The sequence below is a fragment of the Tursiops truncatus genome, chromosome 4 (genome assembly GCF_011762595.2).
Source record: "Tursiops truncatus isolate mTurTru1 chromosome 4, mTurTru1.mat.Y, whole genome shotgun sequence".
Taxonomy (NCBI): domain Eukaryota; kingdom Metazoa; phylum Chordata; class Mammalia; order Artiodactyla; family Delphinidae; genus Tursiops; species Tursiops truncatus.
In genome coordinates, this window is record NC_047037.1 from 45,297,873 (window position 1) to 45,320,197 (window position 22,325).

General features: G+C 36.9%; 1 protein-coding gene across 5 annotated transcripts in view; it reads right to left on the reverse strand.

Annotated features, from left to right (window-relative positions):
• ZBBX (zinc finger B-box domain containing) overlaps positions 1-22,325 on the reverse strand; it is a 112,041-nt gene that overhangs the window by 3,690 nt on the left and 86,026 nt on the right. For 4 of the 5 annotated variants that reach the window (XM_073803870.1, XM_019946309.3, XM_073803871.1 and 1 more), the window contains 4 exons: positions 18,315-18,622; positions 14,494-14,647; positions 13,637-13,753; positions 7,812-8,069 (listed from right to left, as the gene is read on the reverse strand). In XM_073803870.1, coding sequence (XP_073659971.1) covers positions 7,812-8,069; positions 13,637-13,753; positions 14,494-14,647; positions 18,315-18,622 — 837 coding nt within the window. The remainder of the gene's footprint in view (positions 1-7,811; positions 8,070-13,636; positions 13,754-14,493; positions 14,648-18,314; positions 18,623-22,325) is intronic. The other variant, XM_073803869.1, reaches the window with a different exon arrangement.

Below are 22,325 nucleotides of genomic sequence, written 5' to 3' on the forward strand. Positions count from 1 at the left end.
CTCCCTTCACTCTTATGAAAGCACCAAGATCAGAAGGACCAAACACCAAACTACGAGTATTATACACTTGACAAAAGATACTTTTGTGGTGGGGGGCTGGTTAGAAATAACTTGAAGTTTTTTGTGTTTTTGTTGTTGTTGTACGCGGGCCTCTCACTGTTGTGGCCTCTCCTGTTGCGGAGCACAGGCTCCAGACGCGCAGCCTCAGCGGCCATGGCTCACGGGCCCAGCCGCTCCACGGCATGTGGGATCCTCCCGGACAGAGGCACGAACCCGCATCCCCTGCATCGGCAGGCGGACTCTCAACAACTGTGCCACCAGGGAAGCCCAACTTGAAGTTTTTAAGCAAGCAGAGCTTCCCCTACAGAAGGTAACTTAGATTATTCCTCCTGCAAGATAGAGCTCAATACATTTACGACTGAAAGTGTCTTTAAAATCCCAGTGACTTCTAAATTACAATACGTGGAGAAATTCAGTAGGCTGAGGGATAAGGCTGCGGCTCCCAACGCCACCCCAAAGCAAGCAGGACAGCTTTCCCTGGTCTCGTTTATGTTTGGGAACTCTCTGTAAGATTAACTTTGAGAAAAACAAAAGATTCCTCAGCTAAAATTTTTGTCCCATCCCCACTTGCTGGAGATTAGGAAATTGAGGGCCCACCGGGGATTGATAACTTATTCAAAGTCATGTAACTACATAACAGAAGAACTGGAACTCAACCTAAGCTCTTTTAGCTCACTGAAATAATAAATCACTATGTTCCAGAATCTAATTCTTTAGCATTAGGTTACTATCTTCTCTCCTATTTTTCCACAAGATGAAAGAAAACAGGCAGGCAAGGTCCCTTCACATACCCCAGTGATAGAGAATGTTACCCGTGGGAAAGCAGTCAATTCAGAATTTGGAATTGGTAGAACCACAGTGCTAAAACCCAATGGTGATACTTAGATCTAAGGAATCCCACCAGGAGAGATATTCAACCTCTGTTAGGCATCTGAGTCCTAACTGAATGAGTGCAGAGCTAATTCAAATTGTGCAAATAGGATGAGACTATTTTTGTAAAATTATTTATTCTCAAAATTATATTTCAGAATACCTTGTGAAGTTAGCAGGAACAAAGGTGACATCACTTGACTTTCAAGGCAGAGAAAAATAAAACTGCTAACAAAAACCCTACTGCAGGTTAGCATTAAAACCTAAGAGGTCAACCGTACAAAAACCTAAGTCTTCTGATTTTCCTCATACAGGACCAAGGAAGACTGCATTGATGCTTACATTGGAGATTTTACTTTATAACGGTCAAGTCAGCTGATTGTTGAGGAGTGGACTGAAATTAAATCTTTTCTATCCCTGGAGTAAGAGTGTATGTTCTCTGATCACTGAAGAATCTCTTAAATGCAATAATAAAGAATGGCCAAGGAGGAAAATTGACTAAATACAAAGTTCTACAGTGTATTTCTAAAACTCAGGTCATTTAAAACATGTACATAAAACTTTATTCTACGGGGAAATAAACACATATGAATATGGGGATATATGTATACATATAGCTGATTCACTTTGTTATACAGCAGCAACTAACACAACAATGTAAAGCAATTATACTCCAATAAAGCTGTTAAAAAAAAAAAGAAGTAAAGAAGAAAGGCAGGACCAAAGAAACAGGTTAAAAACTTCAAAGAACAAAAACAAAGCAGACAGGCTATTTCCCAATAAGGAATTCACCACCAACAACAAAAACAAGAACTAGATACACATACAAAGGACACCCCAATGTTCGGGAGGTGTGACAACCAGGACCCTCGCCCTGTAAGCTGTGAGCCTGTGCCCAGCCCGCCAGCGTCTTCCTCCTCACCCACTGTCTTGCTTTCTTTATCCTCCACCCCTTCTCTCCTTTGCCTTCAGTCTGCCCACACCCTCTCCCTCTCAAGTGATCACAATAGTGATTTGAAGGAAGGATTTCACACTGTTTAAGTGGCACTGTGGTCTAGTGGTAAGACAAAGGAATGTAGGGCAGACTTGCCTGGGTTTGTGCCGGGGGGCTTCTGAGCACCCAGGGGAGGCAGTTACTGCCCCATCCAGAGTCTCAGTTACTGTAGCCACACAGGGGGGACTAAAAGCAGCACCGGCCCCATCTACCTCACGGGGTAGCTGTGAAGATCAAATGGAGCAACATTTCATGGAAGAACAAACAGTGATTATTACTACTCACTGAATGGTTTCATATTCCTTACATCAGAATGTATTTAGTATGTTGACTTTCACTTTTATGTGTCACTCAATTTTTTTTTCCAAAATTCAGATGCCCTAAAGCAAACAGACTGCCATTCTAACCCAACTTAACCTGACTGTCTTTACAAGGGTTATCTAGTTAATTAGCTAACTATAAATCCTGATTAGCCCTTTTACAGTTTAATATCTTACTTGATGGTCAAACTTTTAATTACTCAGGAAACTACTGCCTCACTCTTTTACTTCACAGGCAGTATGGCTACATCTGCTAGTATCAGGTAGATTTTTATTCTTTCTTGTTTAAGAAAAAGTCTTTTCCTTCCTCTCTTTAATTACTTGGCTCAGTACCTTTGGGCTCGTAGAAGCATAAGATTGCCATGGAAATGTAAGGACCACAAAAACTCTTTTTTTTTTTTTGCGTTACGCGGGCCTCTCACTGTTGTGGCCTCTCCCGTTGCAGAGCACAGGCTCTGGACGCGCAGGCTCAGTGGCCATGGCTCACGAGCCCAGCCGCTCCGCGGCATCTTCCCGGACCAGGGCACGAACCCGTGTCCTCTGCATCAGCAGGCGGACTCTCAACCACTGCGCCACCAGGGAAGCCCCACAAAAACTCTTAAACCGCAAATCAGAATGAGTTTAAAACAAATGAATCATTTTTACCTATTGAAAAGATGAATGCTTTACTGTGTATTATTACTGATACTTTCTCGTAATGCATATCTTCTGATATTTCCAAATTCTTCAGGCTATAACAATATCCCAAAACTGAAAAAATGCCTTGGTAAGTAAATTATACTGGTATGTTGAGTTCATTAAGGGAGTGACTATAGTGTTATTTACAAAGATATTTGTGGAGGGAGTAAAAATACAGCCTGAACTATAGCTAACTATAATCCTCAAAGTGCCCAGAAAAAAACATAGTTCTAGAATAGAAACAGCTTTTATATGTTTTTGACTAAAAACTGGACTTGTCAAGTGCACCATACCTTACTGTATGTCAAAAGCACCACCCATGGGTTTCTTATATAATTTAACAGTAAAATCAGGACAGACTATGTGCTGGGCACTTAAATGTTAAAATGCATGTGTGTGTGCATGTATATGTGTGGAGAGAGAAAATTTTTATAAATATAATATTTAATATATACCTGTACTCAAATTCAATCACTGAACAATTTTATGATAGGGCCTATTATCATACTCATCTTTCATACATGGAAACTGATGCAGCGTGAGTTTAAGAAAGTAATTTGCCCAATGTCAAGAAGGTAGGAATTTCAGAGTTTCAGAGCTGGACCCCTGGCCCCAGAGCCTGATTCTCAACCACCTGCCTTGCTGCCCCTTGTCTCCTGATTCAGCAGGAAGTTGTATCTGCAACCTGCATACATGTGCGCGTGCGCGCGCACATCCCTAGCCCCCTGCCGGCCCCACCTCCTTTTGAAATGGCTCTACTGTCAGCTTTAGCAATCAGAGTCAAAGGAGAAACTACTCAATGTATTATAGTTATTTTGTGTCTTTTCTTCTCCAGGCTCCTTGGCTCTTTTCCTAGAACTTAGGGGAAGTGGATGTATCTATCCTAGAGCTAACAAAAAACAAGTCAGAAGGTCTGCTGCTCACAAAAAGGCAGGTTTCACAGGGGTGCGAACTCATATATATTTGCTTAAGAGTCCAATTGTGTAGCTGTGTCTGTGTGACACCAGACCTCATGAAGTTTCTCCAGAATGCACCATGGGTAGTGACATGTAGGTGGAATTTTTCTGCCCAGTGATGCTGAACAGAACACAAAAGCCTGTCCTGAATCAGTGAATTTTCTAGAGTAGGGCCTGATTGCACCATAGCATCTGTCCCCTCACTGACTGTTGGGACGATTCAGCTGATGTGCTGTCCTCTTCCTTCCTCAGCTCCAGGTGAGTGTCTCCAAAGCTGTGCACTCCTCCAAGGCCAATCTTCCCAGATAGAAAGAGAGCTGTTCCTGGGTAGAGTGTGTATAAGTGATTGCATTCTGCTCCTGAACTATCAGAAAGCCCTGGTGGTTCACAGGCTACACAGTGGGTGCTTGCTTTTATATATGAAAAGTTATGAGTTCTAGTGAAAATATTGGTGTTGGAGTACGAGGAAATGAGTGACACGGAGAAAAAGTGAAGCATGTAAGGACAAACCTGACAGAGGAAATGGAAAAGCTGAGAGGTTAGAAACAAAGAAAGACCACTGTTTTTAAAATATTTCATTTGTAAATAATGGAACTTATCAATTTATCAAAATAAAAAACCTTTCACCTTCTGATATAAAATTGTATGATTATCCTTTTGATCCAGTTCAGACCTGACACGCTTCATTTTAGAATTGGCTTTTAATGTGAGAATTACCTCCAAGGATATTTCCATTTGATTCTTAGTAATGTGGAGTCAGGCAAATGAATGACAGGTAAAGATGGACCACAATCTCTCCTCCCCCAACCCCTAATGAAATGAATGGAAAAAGCAGAAAAATAAAAAATAAAATAAAATCATAAAAAGAACCAAAGGAAGAGGTACAAGTTCACATAATAAACTTTGACAAGGGACAACCAAAGGAATAAACAGAAGATTCATTCAGGTATAGCTGGGGGCTACTGCTGTCCACCCCCTCCCCTCCCCACCCAGTAAGCACACAAACTAGTAACAGGAAGAGGAGAGTCATCTAAGGTGCTGACAAGTCTCACTAATACCACACGGATTTAGAGAAAAGTGGGTGAAGGGGAAGTAAGGAGAAAACATTATAAATATTTTCAAGCCCTAAAACATCCACCAGAAGATCTCAGCAGAGGCAAGAAAACTGCAAACTTGCAGGTGTCCCCCCAGGGACAGAACACACTTGAAATCAGGTCCAGTAAAGTTTGGTGTTTAATAAAATCCAGAAAAAAAGACAAAAGAGCCCAGATCCTCCAACAAAAGAGGTTAAACTCCCCAGTCCTTCATGTATCCTTCCTGTGCCTTTGAGCCAGCAGGATACAGAAAAGAGTACAACAGCCAACCCCCAAATAGTAGCTCCAAAGAGAAGATCAACACATCTCAGTACAGGTGGAGAGAGTTTCAGGGAGAATGCAGTCTCACTATATCAGAAAAGACAGAAGATATGAGCAAAGCCACCCACAATGCATGTGAGCAAGTAAGATACATGGAACTGACAGCAACTAGTTATGCAAACAAACTGGAATCCAAGAATCCACAGCACACAAAGAATGATTAAATGAAAGACCAATCTGGTAGATGACAGATCAAGACCATAACAAAATTCCCCCATAAGTCCTTGCGCTACAGAAGAAATAATGAAAATGACATTTTGAAAAAGAATAAAACTAATATCAAAGATCAAACAACAACATGTCAGACATCAAAAAGGATAATAAATTAAATGATCACTTGTTCCTGGACTGGATCTTGCACCAGAAAAAAACAAGCTATAATGAACATCACTGAGGCAATTTGAAAACATTAGATACGCACTGTGGATTAGAGAATTATAGTGCATCATTGTTAGATTTCCTGATTTTGATCATTGTGCCATGGTTATATAAGAAAATCTTGTTGTTCGTGGAAAATACACTGAAGTATTTTTTAGAAAAGGGTCATGATGTTTATAACTTCTCAAATGGTTCAGAAACAGGGTTGTGTTTGTGTGTACATATACGCAAATGAGGTAAGAGACAAACAGGTGGTGAACTGGGTAAAGTGTATATGGCAGTTCCTTGTACTATTCTTGTGTTCTTGCAAATTATCTGTAAATCTGAAATTATATCAAAGTAAAAATTACCAAAAATAGTCAAAGCAATACCTGTAAAGGGCTAATTTATTAAGTCAATCAATAAAGAATGGACTAAAACCAGCTGAAAATTGAAATTCTGACATAGAAGATGTCAGTAAATGCAAAGGAAGATAAAAACAGGTTAAAACAGTTGAAGAAAATGTAAGAAGATCCAACATAGACAAAACAGGTCTCAGCAGGAGAAAGCCAAATGGAACAGAAAAGCAACTCAAATATACAATAGCAGACAATTTCTCTGAAAATAAGGAGGAACTTAAGCACTTTAAGAATGCTGAATAACTGGGCTTCCCTGGTGGCGCAGTGGTTGAGAATCCGCCTGCTGATGCAGGGGACATGGGTTGGTGCCCCTGTCCGGGAAGATCTCACATGCCGCAGAGCGGCTGGGCCCATGAGCCATGGCCACTGAGCCTGCACGTCCGGAGCCTGTGCTCCGCAACGGGAGAGGCCACAACAGTGAGAGGCCCATATACTGCAAAAAAAAAAAAAAGAATGCTGAATTACTGACACTGAAATATAATCCTGGTCAGGTAACTGAATTTCAAAGATTAAGACGTTCTTCTAACATCCAGTCAGGAAAGAAGCCAAGTCACATGCAAGAGAGAGGGTGAAGTAAAAAATTGGAGACCTCAGACTATTTCACAGCAAATTCAGACCCAGGAGACAATGAATCAGTATGTTCAAGGTTGAAGAGAAAAGTGACCCAAGGAAATTACCCGCAGTCAATTTGCCATTCAAATACAAAGGTAGCAGGCATTCTCAAACATGACAGGACTCCAGTAATAGAGCTACCATGAGCTCTACCAGAGGGCAAGAAGTATTTGACAATTAAATTCAACCAAACAAAATTTAAATGGAAAAACCATGCCAAAGGACTAACTAGCACCATATCCAGGGACAGAAGACACTGGAGAAATGTCTACTGAGCGCAGAGGAAAAGAACTGTGATCCACTAAATTAATCTAGCTAACTTGCCAATTGACCATAAAGATAAAACTCAGACATTCTCCAGAATACCACAATCAAAACTTCTAGAAAAGAATCAAAATAAAAGGTTCAAAATTGGGAAGTCTTATAAAAATGCAGAATCTCAGGCCCCATCCCAGACATAAGAATCAGAATCTGCATTTTAACAAGACCACCGGGGGATCTGCGTACACACTGAAACTTGAGAAACACTGCTTCAAAAGATCTAACAGGGCTTCCCTGGTGGCGCAGTGGTTGACAGTCCGCCTGCCGATGCAGGGGACACGGGTTCGTGCCCCGGTCCGGGAAGATCCCACGTGCCGCGGAGTGGCTGGGCCCGTAAGCCATGGCCGCTGAGCCTGTGCGTCCGGAGCCTGTGCGTCCGGAGCCTGTGCTCCGCAACGGGAGAGGCCACTACAGTGAGAGGCCCGCGTACTGGGGAAAAAAAAAAAAGATTGAACAGCTCACTTCTCAAAGTGTGGTGGGCAACGGCTTTTATAAAGCAACAGAGATTAGCCACTCACTGAGTTTGTAGGAAGGAGAAAAAACAATTTTTTTATGTCTGCATGAAGGATGAAGGTCCTTAAGCCACAATTTAACTGTGTATTATGTGAGCTAAGGGGACTATCTCTGATATGGCTGGGCACCCACATGTTTTATAACATTTTCAGGGTGACATCGGGGGATAGTCAAGAAAACAGACACAAAGGTTGATGGTTAAAAGAGAAGGGAAAGGCTTGTTTTCTTGGAAGATGATATGAAGAATCAGGTGGAAGGCAGAGTTAATGTTGTCTATGGTGAAAAAATAGCATTACCTGCAGGATTTCTCAGTGCATTTAATTCTTTTTCCAAACTGTCTAAGGTTTGTTGATCAGCAGTGTCGTCTAAGAAAGGCTCGTCATGGTCAGTATCATCAATATATTCAATTTCTGAAATTTCAGAAGCAGCTCTAGAGAGTGATCGAGCAGCTGTATTTCTTGACCAGGGATGAGAAGAGGAAAGGCGGCTGGAACTTCTTTTCACAGAGTTGCAAAGTGGTAAATTTGCTGTTGAAGGTCTCTGTGATGTCCAGCCTAAAATAAAAAAAAATTTAAATCAACTGTTTTTAAAATTCTGAATGAGTGCTTAAAGGTACAAAAGACCAGTCCCCTGAACTTAGAACAGCTAAATTCATGCAACAGAGTTTACGAGAAAATGAACTTTAGATTATCATCCATTTTGGTTTACCTCAATTTGTGAATCCCGAATTACTTTCCCTATGTCATAAAGAACACTTCTGGGTTATTCTTCCCAAATTTTTTCTACATTCAGAGAAAGGCAAGCTAATTTTAATATTAACTAAAACAAAACATCTGTAAACCCAGTCAATTCCACAACAGTTCAACACCCCAATCTTATCATCTATCCCATAGCCAACCACTGTGCCCTGTATCTTCAATTCTAGGACAATGCCACACTGTGCCTTGTAAGAGGATAGGATAAACATGGTATCACTTCCTAGTGAACCAATTTTATGTGATGGTGTGTAACATTCTTCTATTAAAACAGATATGGAGACAAAATAGACCAGTATGTAAAATCTTTTAGAAAAACACAGGCTTTAAAGAAATTGAGAACACATCTCTAATTTTGCTAAATATGAGTTCACTCTCAGCCACTTTATAGGGTGCTTCAGTGGAAAAGTTCCAGAAGCACAGATCTGAGTCAGATTATCACTTTGTTCCAGTAGGGTAGTGACCACTTTATCTTGATCTATTTCAAAGGTTGACTTAGTTGGTTTCTTCAATATGTGTGTTTCTTTCATAGTAGGAAAACATAATCCGTTCAAAACATACTAACAGAACATAACTATATATCATTTGGTACTGCTCACAAGGTTCTTTAAAAAAGGCCAAGGGAATGAATATTCAAGGCATAAATTTGGAAATGCATAGTGCAGGTATATTTTTAATATCCTGAATCATTGTTCTGGTTTAGATAAATATAGCTAGCTAGTGGGAAGCAGCCGCATAGCATAGGGAGATCAGTTCGGTGCTTTGTGACCGCCTGGAGGGGTGGGATAGGGAGGGTAGGAGGGAGGGAGACGCAAGAGGGAAGAGATATGGGAACATATGTGTATGTATAACTGATTCACTTTGTTATAAAGCAGAAACTAACACACCATTGTAAAGCAATTATACTCCAATAAAGTATATATAAAGCAATTATATGCCAATAAAGATGTAAAATATATATACATTAAATGTAAATAATTTATAAGATAATCTTGCATTCCCTTAATATAAATTGCCTTTGTGTAAAATATTGGATTCTTTAAAGAAGTGCTATTGTCATTATCATAAAAGTCATGATTTGACTTAACATATGCCATATAACATTATGCCCACTGTATTGACTCAAAGGAAAATGTAAGATTTAGAAGGGTGGCTACAGGCAATTGTCATGTATTAAACGGTTAATGATTCTTGAGTTTGTCTTTTATTTTTAACTTAAAAGATCTATTTTGAAGGTAGCTACTACCCTAAGAAGACTCTTAATGCAGTATGTAATTATTTAAGCAATTAAAACTGACTAAGGTAAGTCCCAAAGGGCACCAATTTTAATGAACATTTCAGAAATCAATTTTGAAAACAATTTTTGTGGGAGTGAAATTGTGAATAAATTAAGATTCTGACCTTTTTGTGTCTATTTGTGGTCAGAGACAATTCTGAAGAAAAATAACTGACAAAAACGTGCCTATGTTTTTTAAAAAATAAATGTAAATATCCCTAAGATTTATTTTAATGACTAGAATTTGGAAATGATTTTACCTGTAATATGTAAGGAATCTATATTTTATTTATAGCCGTCAAGAAAAACAAATTTGCCATTCCCAAGAGTGAAGTAGGAACAGTAATGGTGGAAGTAAAGGTCAGAGAGTATAACAGTAATTCAGCTATATAAATAGAAACTTCTAGATCTATGGAGAAAACCACACCCTTCTATTTGTATTGTGCTATGTCTCAGTCAAAATTAAAAGGAATTTAAAACTCGTTAAAATAAACAAACAAGGACACCAAGGGGGGAAATCGGCGGGGGGGGGGGGGGGGGGGGGGGTGGGATGAATTGGGAGATTGGGATTGACATGTATACACTGATGTGTATAACATGGATGACTAATAATAATAAATAAATAAATATTAAAAAATAAACAAACAAAAGAAGTTATTAGGAAGAACTGGACTTCTGCCAACACAGGCAAACATGAGGTGAGAAAAATTTAACATAATGTAGATGCCCTTCAGAAAATTCAGGAGAGTACAAATGCTTGCTGAACTCTTATAACAACATCTGGCTGCTACAGTATTAGAGGTTAATTGATCCCAGCTGAGAAAAAACAAGTACACTGGGGTTGGATCAGACTTATGCTTAGCACACAGCAAAGAGACAGACCATCTTTCTTACTGGACATATACTCAAAGTGTAATTTAAAGTACCTAAAACATAGAAAGACAGTGAGGCTTCAGGTTGGTCCTTGATTTTATTTTGTTCATTTAGGTATGTCATTTCCTCTGGTGTTTCCTGTATAAGCTTATTAGTGTTATTGCTAGGGTTAAGATTAGAGAACCAGTTAAGATGGGCACTAATGAAAAATGCCACAACTAAAGGGATCATCCCATATTTTTTTTTAAAGTCCAATTTGTAGATTATAAAACATAAGAAATTCCTTTTGGAAGTAACTTATGCTATCATTGCCAATGTAAATAATATTCCCATATATGTTTCAGGAACTCTTAGAAAATACATTTTTTAATGTATAAATTCTCAGTAATTTACACAGTGGAGCAAGAATATCAAAAGACAATAATGTTTTGCGACCTTTATCCAGGGAAAAAATATTGAGTCCTTTGGTCAGAATGCTACTTGTTATTGAAACAGTATGCAAAAAGCATGTTGCTCTGCTTATGTTTCATCCACTTCTAATGTTTTATTTAGAATAGTAATAATTACTATTGTATTAAAGACTTCAGTGAGTGATTAATATTTTTTATATATCGGCATTCTTATGCCCATTAATGTAACCCAAAGCACCATTTTACATTATTTTCCCAATATTTCACTGGTCTTATTAGTAATCATAGCCTATATTATTGAGCTAATACCAAGGACAATTTCTTCTGTTATATTTATAGTATAACTGTGATCAGTGTTAATCTATAATTTCCTCAGATTACAGAGATAGGAAGTCGGAGTCGGGGAGCAGTAGGTTTGGGCAGCGGGTGGGGAGAAGCAATGGACTTCCTGCTCAACACACATGTATTTCATAGCTATCATGTTTTTACATTCACAAACTTAAAAATCTTACAGAAAGAGGAATTCCTTTATATACTGGCATCAGTTCAGAACATAAGATTTCTGTAACTTGTGGCACAGTCAGGAAAATTTCATTTTTATTTCAGGCCACTATCTCTGTCCAGAAAGGCATCTCTTTCCACCTCTAACTGGGAAGTCTTAATAATGCTTTAAGATTTGTCTGAAATGTCACCTACTCTCTAACATCTTAAATATCAACATGTTTCAATGGCAAAGCAATCATTTTACTATCTCCATTCCTAAAAGACTGCACATGCATCTACCTCTATTATGACTGATCATATGTACTATTATTAGTTACCTATCAGTCTCCAGAAGCATGTTACTCGTGGTTCTTTCATAAACCTTTTATTATTAATACATATGGTACAATTTACGTATTTACATGTCTAAACAGCAGTTTTCTCCAAGTATGATTTTTGGACTATCTACATCAGCATGACATGGAATTGTTGATAAAATAAATGCAAATTCCTGGACCTTATCTCAGCCTTAATGAATCAGAATCTCTAAGAGTGACAATGAAAAATCCTCATTGCAACAGGTTTCCCAGGTGATTATGTTCATGCTCACATTCGAGAGCCTTTGAACTGGACTCTAAGCTTTCGGGCTTCTGGGAAGAAGGTTTATTTTATATCACCAGCACCAGGCCTCAAGTAGGTGCTCCTTCAAATGTTTTTTATAGTAAATTATTGATTTCAACTGATCACTCTAAGTTGATACTTAAAGGCATTTGGCTACTTACATATAAAGATTTGTCTTGGGCTTCACTGATGGCGCAGTGGTTGAGAATCTGCCTGCCAATGCAGGGGACATGGTTCGGGCCCTGGTCTGGGAAGATCCCACATGTTGTGGAGCAACTAGGCCCGTGAGCCACAACTACTGAGCCTGCATGTCTGGAGCCTGTGCTCCACAACAAGAAAGGCTGCGACAGTGAGAGGCCTGAGCACAGCGATGAAGAGTGGCCCCCACTTGCCACAACTAGAGAAAGCCCTCGCACAGAAACGAAGACCCAACACAGCAAAAATAAATTAATTAATTAATAAACTCCTACCCCCAACATCTTCAAAAAAAAAAAACATTTGTCTTAGTAACAAATTCTTATAGCATGCATGTGAACTTGTTTTTAATCAATATATAGTGACTTTAAGAAGTATCTTTGACTGCCTCAGAAGGAAGCAGTCAGAATATTTAAAGCTGCCCTAGACTTTGATGTGAGAATAGGTTCCTAATTATAGAGCCAAAAAACATTTATCATAAATGAATGGATTTTCCACTAAAAAAAATACCTTTTAAAATCTGACAGGTTCTCAACATAAATGCACATGGAAAGAATCTAAGCTAGCCAAGTAGTTTTAATCATAGGATTTAGGGCAAGAGAGACATATAAACCTTACATATTTGGACAAATCATATGTAATTAAATTTCTAGCTTGAAGATGGCCTTTAGACGAAGGCAAACAGTCCCCTTTGTCAAGTGTTTCTCCCAAAGATCAGGGAACGTGCCTTATGCAACCATTTTCTCCCAGGGCCCGGCACAGTGCTGTCATACTCAGCACGTGTATTGAATTGCCTTAATTCCTCAGTCATCTATTACAACTTCATCTGAAATTCAGCACAAAGCAAACCTACTTCAGAAGGTATTTTAGGATAACAATAATGATCTAATAAAACTATTGATTTTAATCATGCCAAAATTCTCTGCATACCCTCACTAGGAAAATACTGCAATGAGCATTCAATATGTCGAAAGAGTTATCCTATAGAAAATCTTGAAATTATTTTGGCTAGAAGATAGAGTTAATGAACTGAAATCAAGATTCCAGGGCCAACATATTAAGCATCAGGTTTAAAGCAGAGGTTTCTTAACCAGAGCAGCAAGTAGCAATCTTATGGCTTTGTGTGATCATAATACGAATCAAGAAGAGGAGTATGCGAAATCTAGTATAGATATACTCTTTCCTGAAAGTGTAATGAAACCCAGCATGTATTTTATAAGCGTTGTTCAAAATATATGCCATATCCTGAGCTACATTTTAAAAATATTAATCTCTAATACACTGTTACAGAAAGGAGCTAAGACTGTAAAATTTATGTTTTTGAGAAGAATAAAGACTACTCTTGGTTTTTTGGTTTTGGAAGAAAAGTCCAGGACAGTTTAAATGAGTAAGTTTAAATTAAGTAACTGCAAAAACTAATTTTCAGGTGCCTAGTAAACTGCTAAGAGACAAACTAATAAATGAAGTGAGCCACCAATACGGCACTGCAGCCTTACAGCCAATCTTACCAGTCTTTTGCTGTGTTCTCCTTGATGATGCGCTCTGGGATCTCTTCAGAACACCCAAGGCAACTGCATTATCAGCATAGGCACTTACGCTATGGTCTGGGATCCATTCTCTGTCTCCTAAAAATGGAAAAGTGGTAAAATTATATAAAGTTGACAAAGAGGAGACATCCATATTGTTGCTTTATTATATGTATTGCCTTACTGGATAATATTTAGCTAAATAAAAAACATTTATAACAGTGAGGTATATATTATGAAAGAAAATCTCATAATTATACAACAAAAGGAAAAATTCTAAATTTCAAAGATATTGCACACACACACACATACAAGTTTGAACAGAAACAAATATTTTTAAAAGTATACAGTAATATAACATAAAATACAATCATTTGTATGTGAAAAAATATACTTGAATACATAGGAAATTTAAGAATACAGGCAACACCAAGACATGGCTTTAAAAGAAAATTATGGATATGTCTCAGAAATCTCACAGATCCTAAGATTTTAAGATGGCATTTAAGAATTATCGTACAATACTTAACATTGATTGATTGATAGTCAATCAAGTGATTTGAAGAATTACTATTAATTTATTAAGGGCCACACTTCTAAAATACGAAAATAATCTCTCTCAGTCTCATTATAGCCATGTTTTCTGACAGTAGCCTTAAATATAAATATATGGCAACTCTGACAGGGTTAATAATTCCAGCCAGAAAAGAAGGAAATGATTTATTTGTTGAACAGAATTGCCCAGTATTTCCTAAGATGTTGACAAACTGTTTTAAAAAAAGGTGTCAGAAAACTGTTAGCTTGGTCCACAGGCCGTCTGATTTTATGTCTGAATTTACCTGCAATTGTAATCCTAGTACTGGAGTAGCTCCATTCTAAGTTATGAGAAGGAAGTAAGTTGAGTCTTTCATTTTTATCGAAAACAAAGAATCTTTCAAGTCCTTGATATTGTTCAGTTATGGGCTTACTTCTGAGGGCTATTTCTTGTAATAACTAGGAAACAAAATATTCAACAAAGTTAAGTTTATTTTATCTCATCCACACCAACCAGCACGTTCATTCACTGAGCGCCTACTATGTTCTTGGCATGGATTCTGCCCACATCAAGTTTAGGTTCTAGTTGTGGAGACATAAGTAATAACACAACACTTATATAGAGTAAATTCGGAAAAATGCATAAACCACAATTACAGTAATAATCTGAAAGTTGCCATCAAATCTAAGGAGGACAGAAGTTCACGAAAAAAAAAGTAAAGTTTTCCTATCTCTTTCCTTTCCTTTATTTTCTTCCCTCAGTGTCTTTGCACATAAATTACTCTGGAAAATAGAGTCTCATATGCTGTGCTTTTGTATTAGTAGTGTCTTTGTCTATACATAAAATAAATTCAGAGACGAAAGTAAAATACTGATGGAAACAAATCTGATCTGATCATGGTCACAGAGAAAATCCAAGTTAACAAAACATTCACCATGAATAAAATATACCAGTAGGAAACTGAGGCAAGGGTGAGCTAAGTAATTTGTGAAGTTCATACAGGTAGAAACTAGCAGACCTAGATTTTGAATATATAGATCTGGCTGATCTGAAGCCTAGGCTTACTCCACCACCCTATGAATTCATATTTTGTTATGCTTTCATCCTAGGGAAGAATATAAATATGGGATTTAAAAAGTACATGGGTCTAGTAGGAAACAGATTGGAGATGTACCAGTGAGAGCTCTGGATGGACTTAAAATACAATCAGAGTGGCTATCAGTATTTAACAGTTCCCTAATGTATCTAACTAATGCCCAGATGCCGTCTGTTTCAAGGTGGTAATCACACAAAGAAAATTACGATAACTCTACTCAAATGTATAAATCATATAAATGATATTACAAAACCAAGCTAGTGACCAATAAAGCACTTCCTTGAAAGACAAGTCCAAGTCCACCCTACTGATGACGCCTTCACTGGCTCTCCCAGACACTGATCAAAAATTCACAGGAATGGGCTTCCCTGGTGGCGAAGTGGCTGGGAGTCCGCCTGTCGATGAGGGGGACACGGGTTCGTGCCCCGGTCCGGGAAGATCCCACATGCCGCGGAGCGGCTGGGCCCGTGAGCCATGGCCGCTGAGCCTGCGCGTCCGGAGCCTGTGCTCCGCAACGGGAGAGGCCACAACAGTGAGAGGCCCGCCTATCGCAAAAAAAAAGAAAAAGAAAAAGAAATTCACAGGACCCCTTCAGCTCTATTGGAGCTCATATTTGGATTAGACAATTGAAAATATGGAAGTTTCTTTTAAAGCCTAGGCTAACAGAGAAAAATGAGAGTGAATTTGCTTGTTTGCCCAATGTCACCAAGTTAACTATTGGAGGTTTCAGATTCAAAACCAAGAGCCCCCAACTAGTCCATGTTCTTCCTGGCACATGCCCCTACCTCACTGCTGCTGCTTTACAACTTAGTACTCAATTCCACTCCTTTATGAAGAACTCAATTTCTGGAAACTGAAGTGCAAAATGTACTGTCTTATACTCCATTTTGAAGTCAAGTAATGCCACTGCTTAAAATTGCCCCTACTGTCCACTCCTGAATTTCCTACTGGAACAGAACTGATTTCTAAATAGTTTCTGCTCAGGGAATGGTTTCTACTAGGGCAGAGGAAGAGTAAAAGCAGTTCATGTAGAGTCATTAGGGATGAAAAGAAAGTAGATTCTACCACTAAGTGTAAAGCACTGTGGTTCTATGATATAATCATTTGCCACTTACTTTTTTTACAATAGTAGTATAAGAGATCAAAATTAGTAGTTTTTTAACATTTCAATTTTAATGATGAAATACTTTAAATATACAGATATGTACAACACATAACTTTCTCACACAATATCAGTAATTTAAAAGACTTGCTTCAAATATCTATACCAAAAATATATATATTAGACTTTATAAGTAGAATTTATTATATTATTGTATTGAAGTTGACATACACTATTACAATGTAAGTTTTTGACTATTATTTCATCTGAGTGTATCCATAAAAAGTTCCAATTATCTTAAATGTTTCCAAAAATGCTATCAGACTTATATTTACTCTATGTATCCTTCCAAATTTAAACGTTAACATCACATTTTTGAGAATGTATCCACATTAATAAAAGTAGCTATGTTTCATTCATTTTAATTGTTACATTGCTTTCCATTGTGTGAATTACCACAGATTATGTATCTGTGAGTTTTGCCAAATGTCTTTTATTAGGTTACAGAAAATAATGTCCCCCCCAGGGCAGAGGTCAGGCGGGCTGATGCCCAGTATAAAAGAATTGGGTTCTATATGCTCAGAATTCCTCTCTTATAACACAGCACACAGCATGGGCAGGTGTCACCTAGCCCTCCGCATGATGTCCTGTGGAAACTGGAAAATCAGAGTCCTTGTTTGTTCTGTTTGCAGAAATTCATTCTATGATTAATTGTTTTCTCCACTGGGGGAAAGGGAGAAGCTCAGCTGCCATGGGCATTGATTTGGGGAATCTGTTATTGGCTAAATTGTGGGAATGTCTTCCTAGAAGGGATTGGGGTTTAACTTTTGCCAGATACATCAGGGCATCAATAGATATGGATCAACATTAGTGTTAATTTATTGGCTTGCAGATTCCAAGTAAGAAATGTACATTCAAACTCTAAACCGAAGCTGGATTAAAGTCCAAGATTTCCATTTTTCAGATAAGATATTTATTGACTTGGGCCAGATCCCCTGCAAAAATCAGTTTCCTTTCATCTTGTTGTACCTGTGAGTATGTCTCCTTGTGTATTCCGTCAGAGACTGAGCAGACTTTTAGGGATCTAAGGTTTTTGCAGAGGTCTCAATTCTAATTTCTCACTTTGAAAAGGAAAAAGACCTGTCACTAAGTGGGCAAAGAAATCCAAACTCCTAAGCAGAAGTAGCAGCAACTCAATATTCATTCTTCAACTTTTTTGGTCCTTCCTTCAGTTTAGGCACCATGGAGATTCATTACAAATGACTGTAAAGTCTTGTTAAAAGTGTTTGACTTCCTCAATTTCCAAATAATTTAACATTTGACTTGTCCAATTTCTAAATAACTTATTATTAATAATCATAATTACTTAAGATTTTTAGTACATAGAACAGAGATTCAAATATAGTTTTTAAATTTGGCAATAATGCAATAATGAACTGCTTTATCTTTTTTTCTCTAAGAAGAAACAAAAACTACACCCCTGTTTCCTTATTAGCCATATTCCTGAAGAATTACCTTTTCAACCTTATATTTACATTAAGGCGCAAAAACTGGTTTTATCTACAAAACTGCATTTTTTTTCTCATTTTAACCAGTGACTATAGAGTAGAAAGCTAGAAAGGATTTATTACAGTAAATTATTCATAATAATGAATTTCATTTAGAAAAGTAACAGCACTCTTACTATGGTGCATGAGGTGGGCCTTAAATTATTTGTCATAGAAAATCACTTGTTATAATGGCATTTACCATATTAGAATTTGTTCTGCAAGTCATTTATATTCTTTCCCATGTGAGTTACTCTTCAACTATAAGGTCACACATTTTAAATTCAATAGGAAGTAACCTTTAAGAATATATTGTGTCAATATGAATTTTTTATGTTTATTATAAAATTTGTAATACAATAAACATAATTGATATTTACCAGTGGTGACTCTGTAGTTTTAGAATCTTCAGAGTTTGGCCTCTCATGCAGATTGCTAAATTCCAAGGATTCCTTGTCCTCTTGAGATAATTTCCCCTTAAAGGAGGCTTCTTCTAAATCTGTACTTGGCAAAGAATCCTTGCTCTCAATTGATATGCAGGAATCGTCATACTTTTGACTACTTTCTATATCTATGCTGTCCTCTTTGAAATTTCTCTCAATAAAGCTGTTTTCCTCTAATTTTTCAACAGCAGGAGAGTAAGCATCAGGATTCACAATGTCACCAAAATCTGCACTTGAAGTTCCTGCTGTTGAAAACACATATTTACAAAAGTTAAATAAATATAAACAAAGAAATTGATTAAACTGTTCACTAACCAAAAATTCTGTGCTATAAACCTTTATCATTAAACACTATTTTTTTAACCAATGTTTCTTTACTGAGTTCTCAGTGTTAAAATACTTTTACATGGCTTATGTTCATAAATGATAATTTTATATATATATATATATATATATATATATATATATATATATATATATATATATTCAAGCCTAAATTATTTAGAGTAATGGAGGGGGACAAGATATTGTTTTCTAATGCAATCTTGAAATTGATGCAAATTTTTATTTCAGCCTGTGGTTCAATTCCCACTTTCCTACCCTCTCACCCACTCAAGTTTTATATCAGCAACTTATGAGAAATAATACAGAGGGAACCTTATTTCCCACATTTTACCTCTTTTGCTTAGCATGACTAGTAATGAGGAGAGAGCAAAGGGAAATCTGCCAGATGAAAGAACAGCAGCATTTAGGGGCACAGAAATGTTTAAGCTGGGACACCTGCCTCTGAAAAACTACAAAATGAGCAAAATTATATTAGTCACCCACCTCATTATGTCTGCTTTAAAAAATCACTTGGTTTAGATCACTGGTTTTCAACCTGGCTACACAATGGAATCATCTGAAGGTACTGTTTAAAACCGTCAGCTTATGGGCCTGACCCCAAACTATTAAATCAAACACTGACAGTGGGACTTAAGCACTGTTTTTTGTTTTTTTCCCCCCTCCACCAAGTTCTCCAGGTGATTATAATGTGCAACCAGGATTATGAAACATTGTTCTAGATTTTCTTAAGAATAAAAATTCTTTAAAAAGTTTTGTACCATATTGCTTTCATTATCTCTCTCTCTCTCTCTCTCTCTCTCTCTCTCTCTCTCTCTCTCTCTCACACACACACACACACACACACACATTTATCCAGGCTGAATACAGCTTCATCTGATTATCCCGTATTCTCTTTCCAATATACATGTCTTATCTCTATAAACAGACTGTGAAAATAGTAGAGGCTATGACTAAAATAGTCTCCAGTGATACAAACTCTGCCTTACAGTCCAAAGGACTTACTTGTTGCAATCAAATGTTTATACAATTCAGCAATTACACACAGTACTTAGAACTTCCACTTCCAATATCACCTCTTAAATTGCACAAGTACTGTGAGAAATGCAATAAGTTGTATGTCAGAGAAATATTTTATAGAAAAACTTTATAAAAGCTACTCAATTTAATGAAACTTTCATGGTAATGCTGTACTTTCCTACTAAACTTGAAAAGAAATTATCTGAATCTAATATTTTTGTGGATAGAGCTGCCATTTCCTACGTATAAATGTCTACAACGAACCTCTACAATATTTTTGCAAGATTGTAAAATTCCATTATTAGGATTTATTGCTGCTAAAAAGGTGAGAACACAGCCTCTTAATAATGTTTAAAATGCAATACAGAAAGTACAGATATGATTTAATTTAGTCTCATTAGAAGCCCTTTTAAGTCATAAAAAATAGATATCTTGGTTCAACGTTCAAAAATCAATTATTCTAACCTGTCACATCAACAGGATAAAGAAGAAAAATCACAGGATCATATCAATAGATGCAGAAAAAGCATTCAACAAAATCCAACACTGATTCATGATAAAAACTCTCAGCATACTATAAATAAAGGGGAATTTCCTCAACTTAATAAAGACTACCTAAAAAAAAACTACAGTTAATATCATAATTAATGATAAGAAACTAAAAGCTTTATCTCTAATATCAGGAACGAGATAACGATGTCCACTCTTACCAGTTCTTTTCAACATTGTACTGGAAGCCCTAGCTAATTCAGTAAGACAAGAAAAGGAAGTAAAAGGTGTACAGATTGGGAAGGAAGAAATAAATCTGATTTTGTTCACAGATTAGATGATTGTCTATGTATAGATCCAAAAGAGTTGACCAAAAACTTCTGGAATTATTAAGTGATTATTGAATGGTTGCAGGATATAAGGTCAACATACAAAAGTCAATTGCTTTCCTACACACCAACATGAACAAGTGGAATTTAAAATTAATAACACAATACCATTTACATTAGCACACAAAAAATTGAAATACTTAGGTATAAATCTTAAAAAAATGTAAGATCTACATGAGGAAAACTAGAAACCTCTGATGAAAGAAATCAAAAAACTAAATAAGTGAAGGGCTAGTTCATATTCATGGATAAGACGACTCAATTTGTCAAGATGTCAGTTCTTCCCAATTTCATCTAAAGATTCAATGCAATCTCTATCAAAATCCCAGCAAGTTATTTTGTATATATTGACAAAGTGATTTTAAAATTTATATGGAGAGGCAAAGACCCAGAATAGGCAACACAATATTGAATGATTGACACTATCCAACTTTGAAAATTATCACACAGCTATAGTAATCCAGACAAAGTGGTATTAGCAAAAATATAAAAATAGATCAATGGAACAGAACGGAGAATCCATAAACAGATTCACTTAAATATAGGCAACTGATCCTTGACAAAAGAGTAAAAGCAATACAGTGGAGAAAAGATAGTCTTTTCAACAAATGGTGTTGGAACAAGTGGACATCCACACGTCCCCAAATAAATCTGGACACAGACCTTACACTCTTCACAAAAATTAACTCAAAATGAATGATAAACCTAAATGTAAAATGCAAAACTATAAAACTCCTAGAAGATAGGAGAAAATCCAGACAATCTTGGTTATGGTAATGACATTTTAAAATACAACACAAAAGGCAGGATCCATGGAAGAAATAATTGATAAGCTGGACTTCATTAAAATTAAAGACCTCTGTTCTGTGAAAGACACTGCTAAGAGAATGAGAAGACAAGCCAAATATTTGGAGAAAATATTTGCAAAACACATACATAAAAATACTAGTATCCAAAATATACAAAAGAACTCTAAAATTTTCAACAGTAAGAAAACAGACAACCCAATTAAAAAATGGGCAAAAGGCCTTAACAGACACCTCATCAAAGAAGATATATATGGCAAATAAGCATATGAAAAGATGCTCAACATCATATATCATTAGAGAATTTCAAATTAAAATGAGATACCACTATACAACAATTATTAGGATGGCAAAAATCCAAAACACTGACAATGCCAAATATTGGCAAGGGTTTGAAAAACAGGAAGACTCATTTGCTGTTGGTGGGAATGAAAAGTGGTAAAGTCAATTTGAAAGACAGTTTGGTGGTTTCTTACAAAATTAAACATACTCTTACCAACAATTGTGCTCCTTGGTATTTACCGAAATGAGTTAAAAACTTATGTCCAAACAAAAACTCAAACATGGATTTTTATAACAGCTTTATTCATAATTGCCAAAACTTGAAAGCAACCACAATGTTCTTTAATAAGTGAATGTATAAATAAATTGTGGTACATTCAGACAATGGAATATTATTCAGCACTAAAAAGAAGTGAGCTATCCAAGCCATGAAAACACATAGGGGCACCTTTAAATACATATTATTAAGTAAAGGAAGCCAATCTGAAAAGACTATTGTATGATTTCAGCTATATGACATTCTGGAAAAGGCAAAACTGGAGACAGTAAAAAGATCGGTGATTGCCAAGGGTTAGCAGGGAAGTTTGTGTGAAAAGGCAGAGCACAGAGGATTTTTCGGG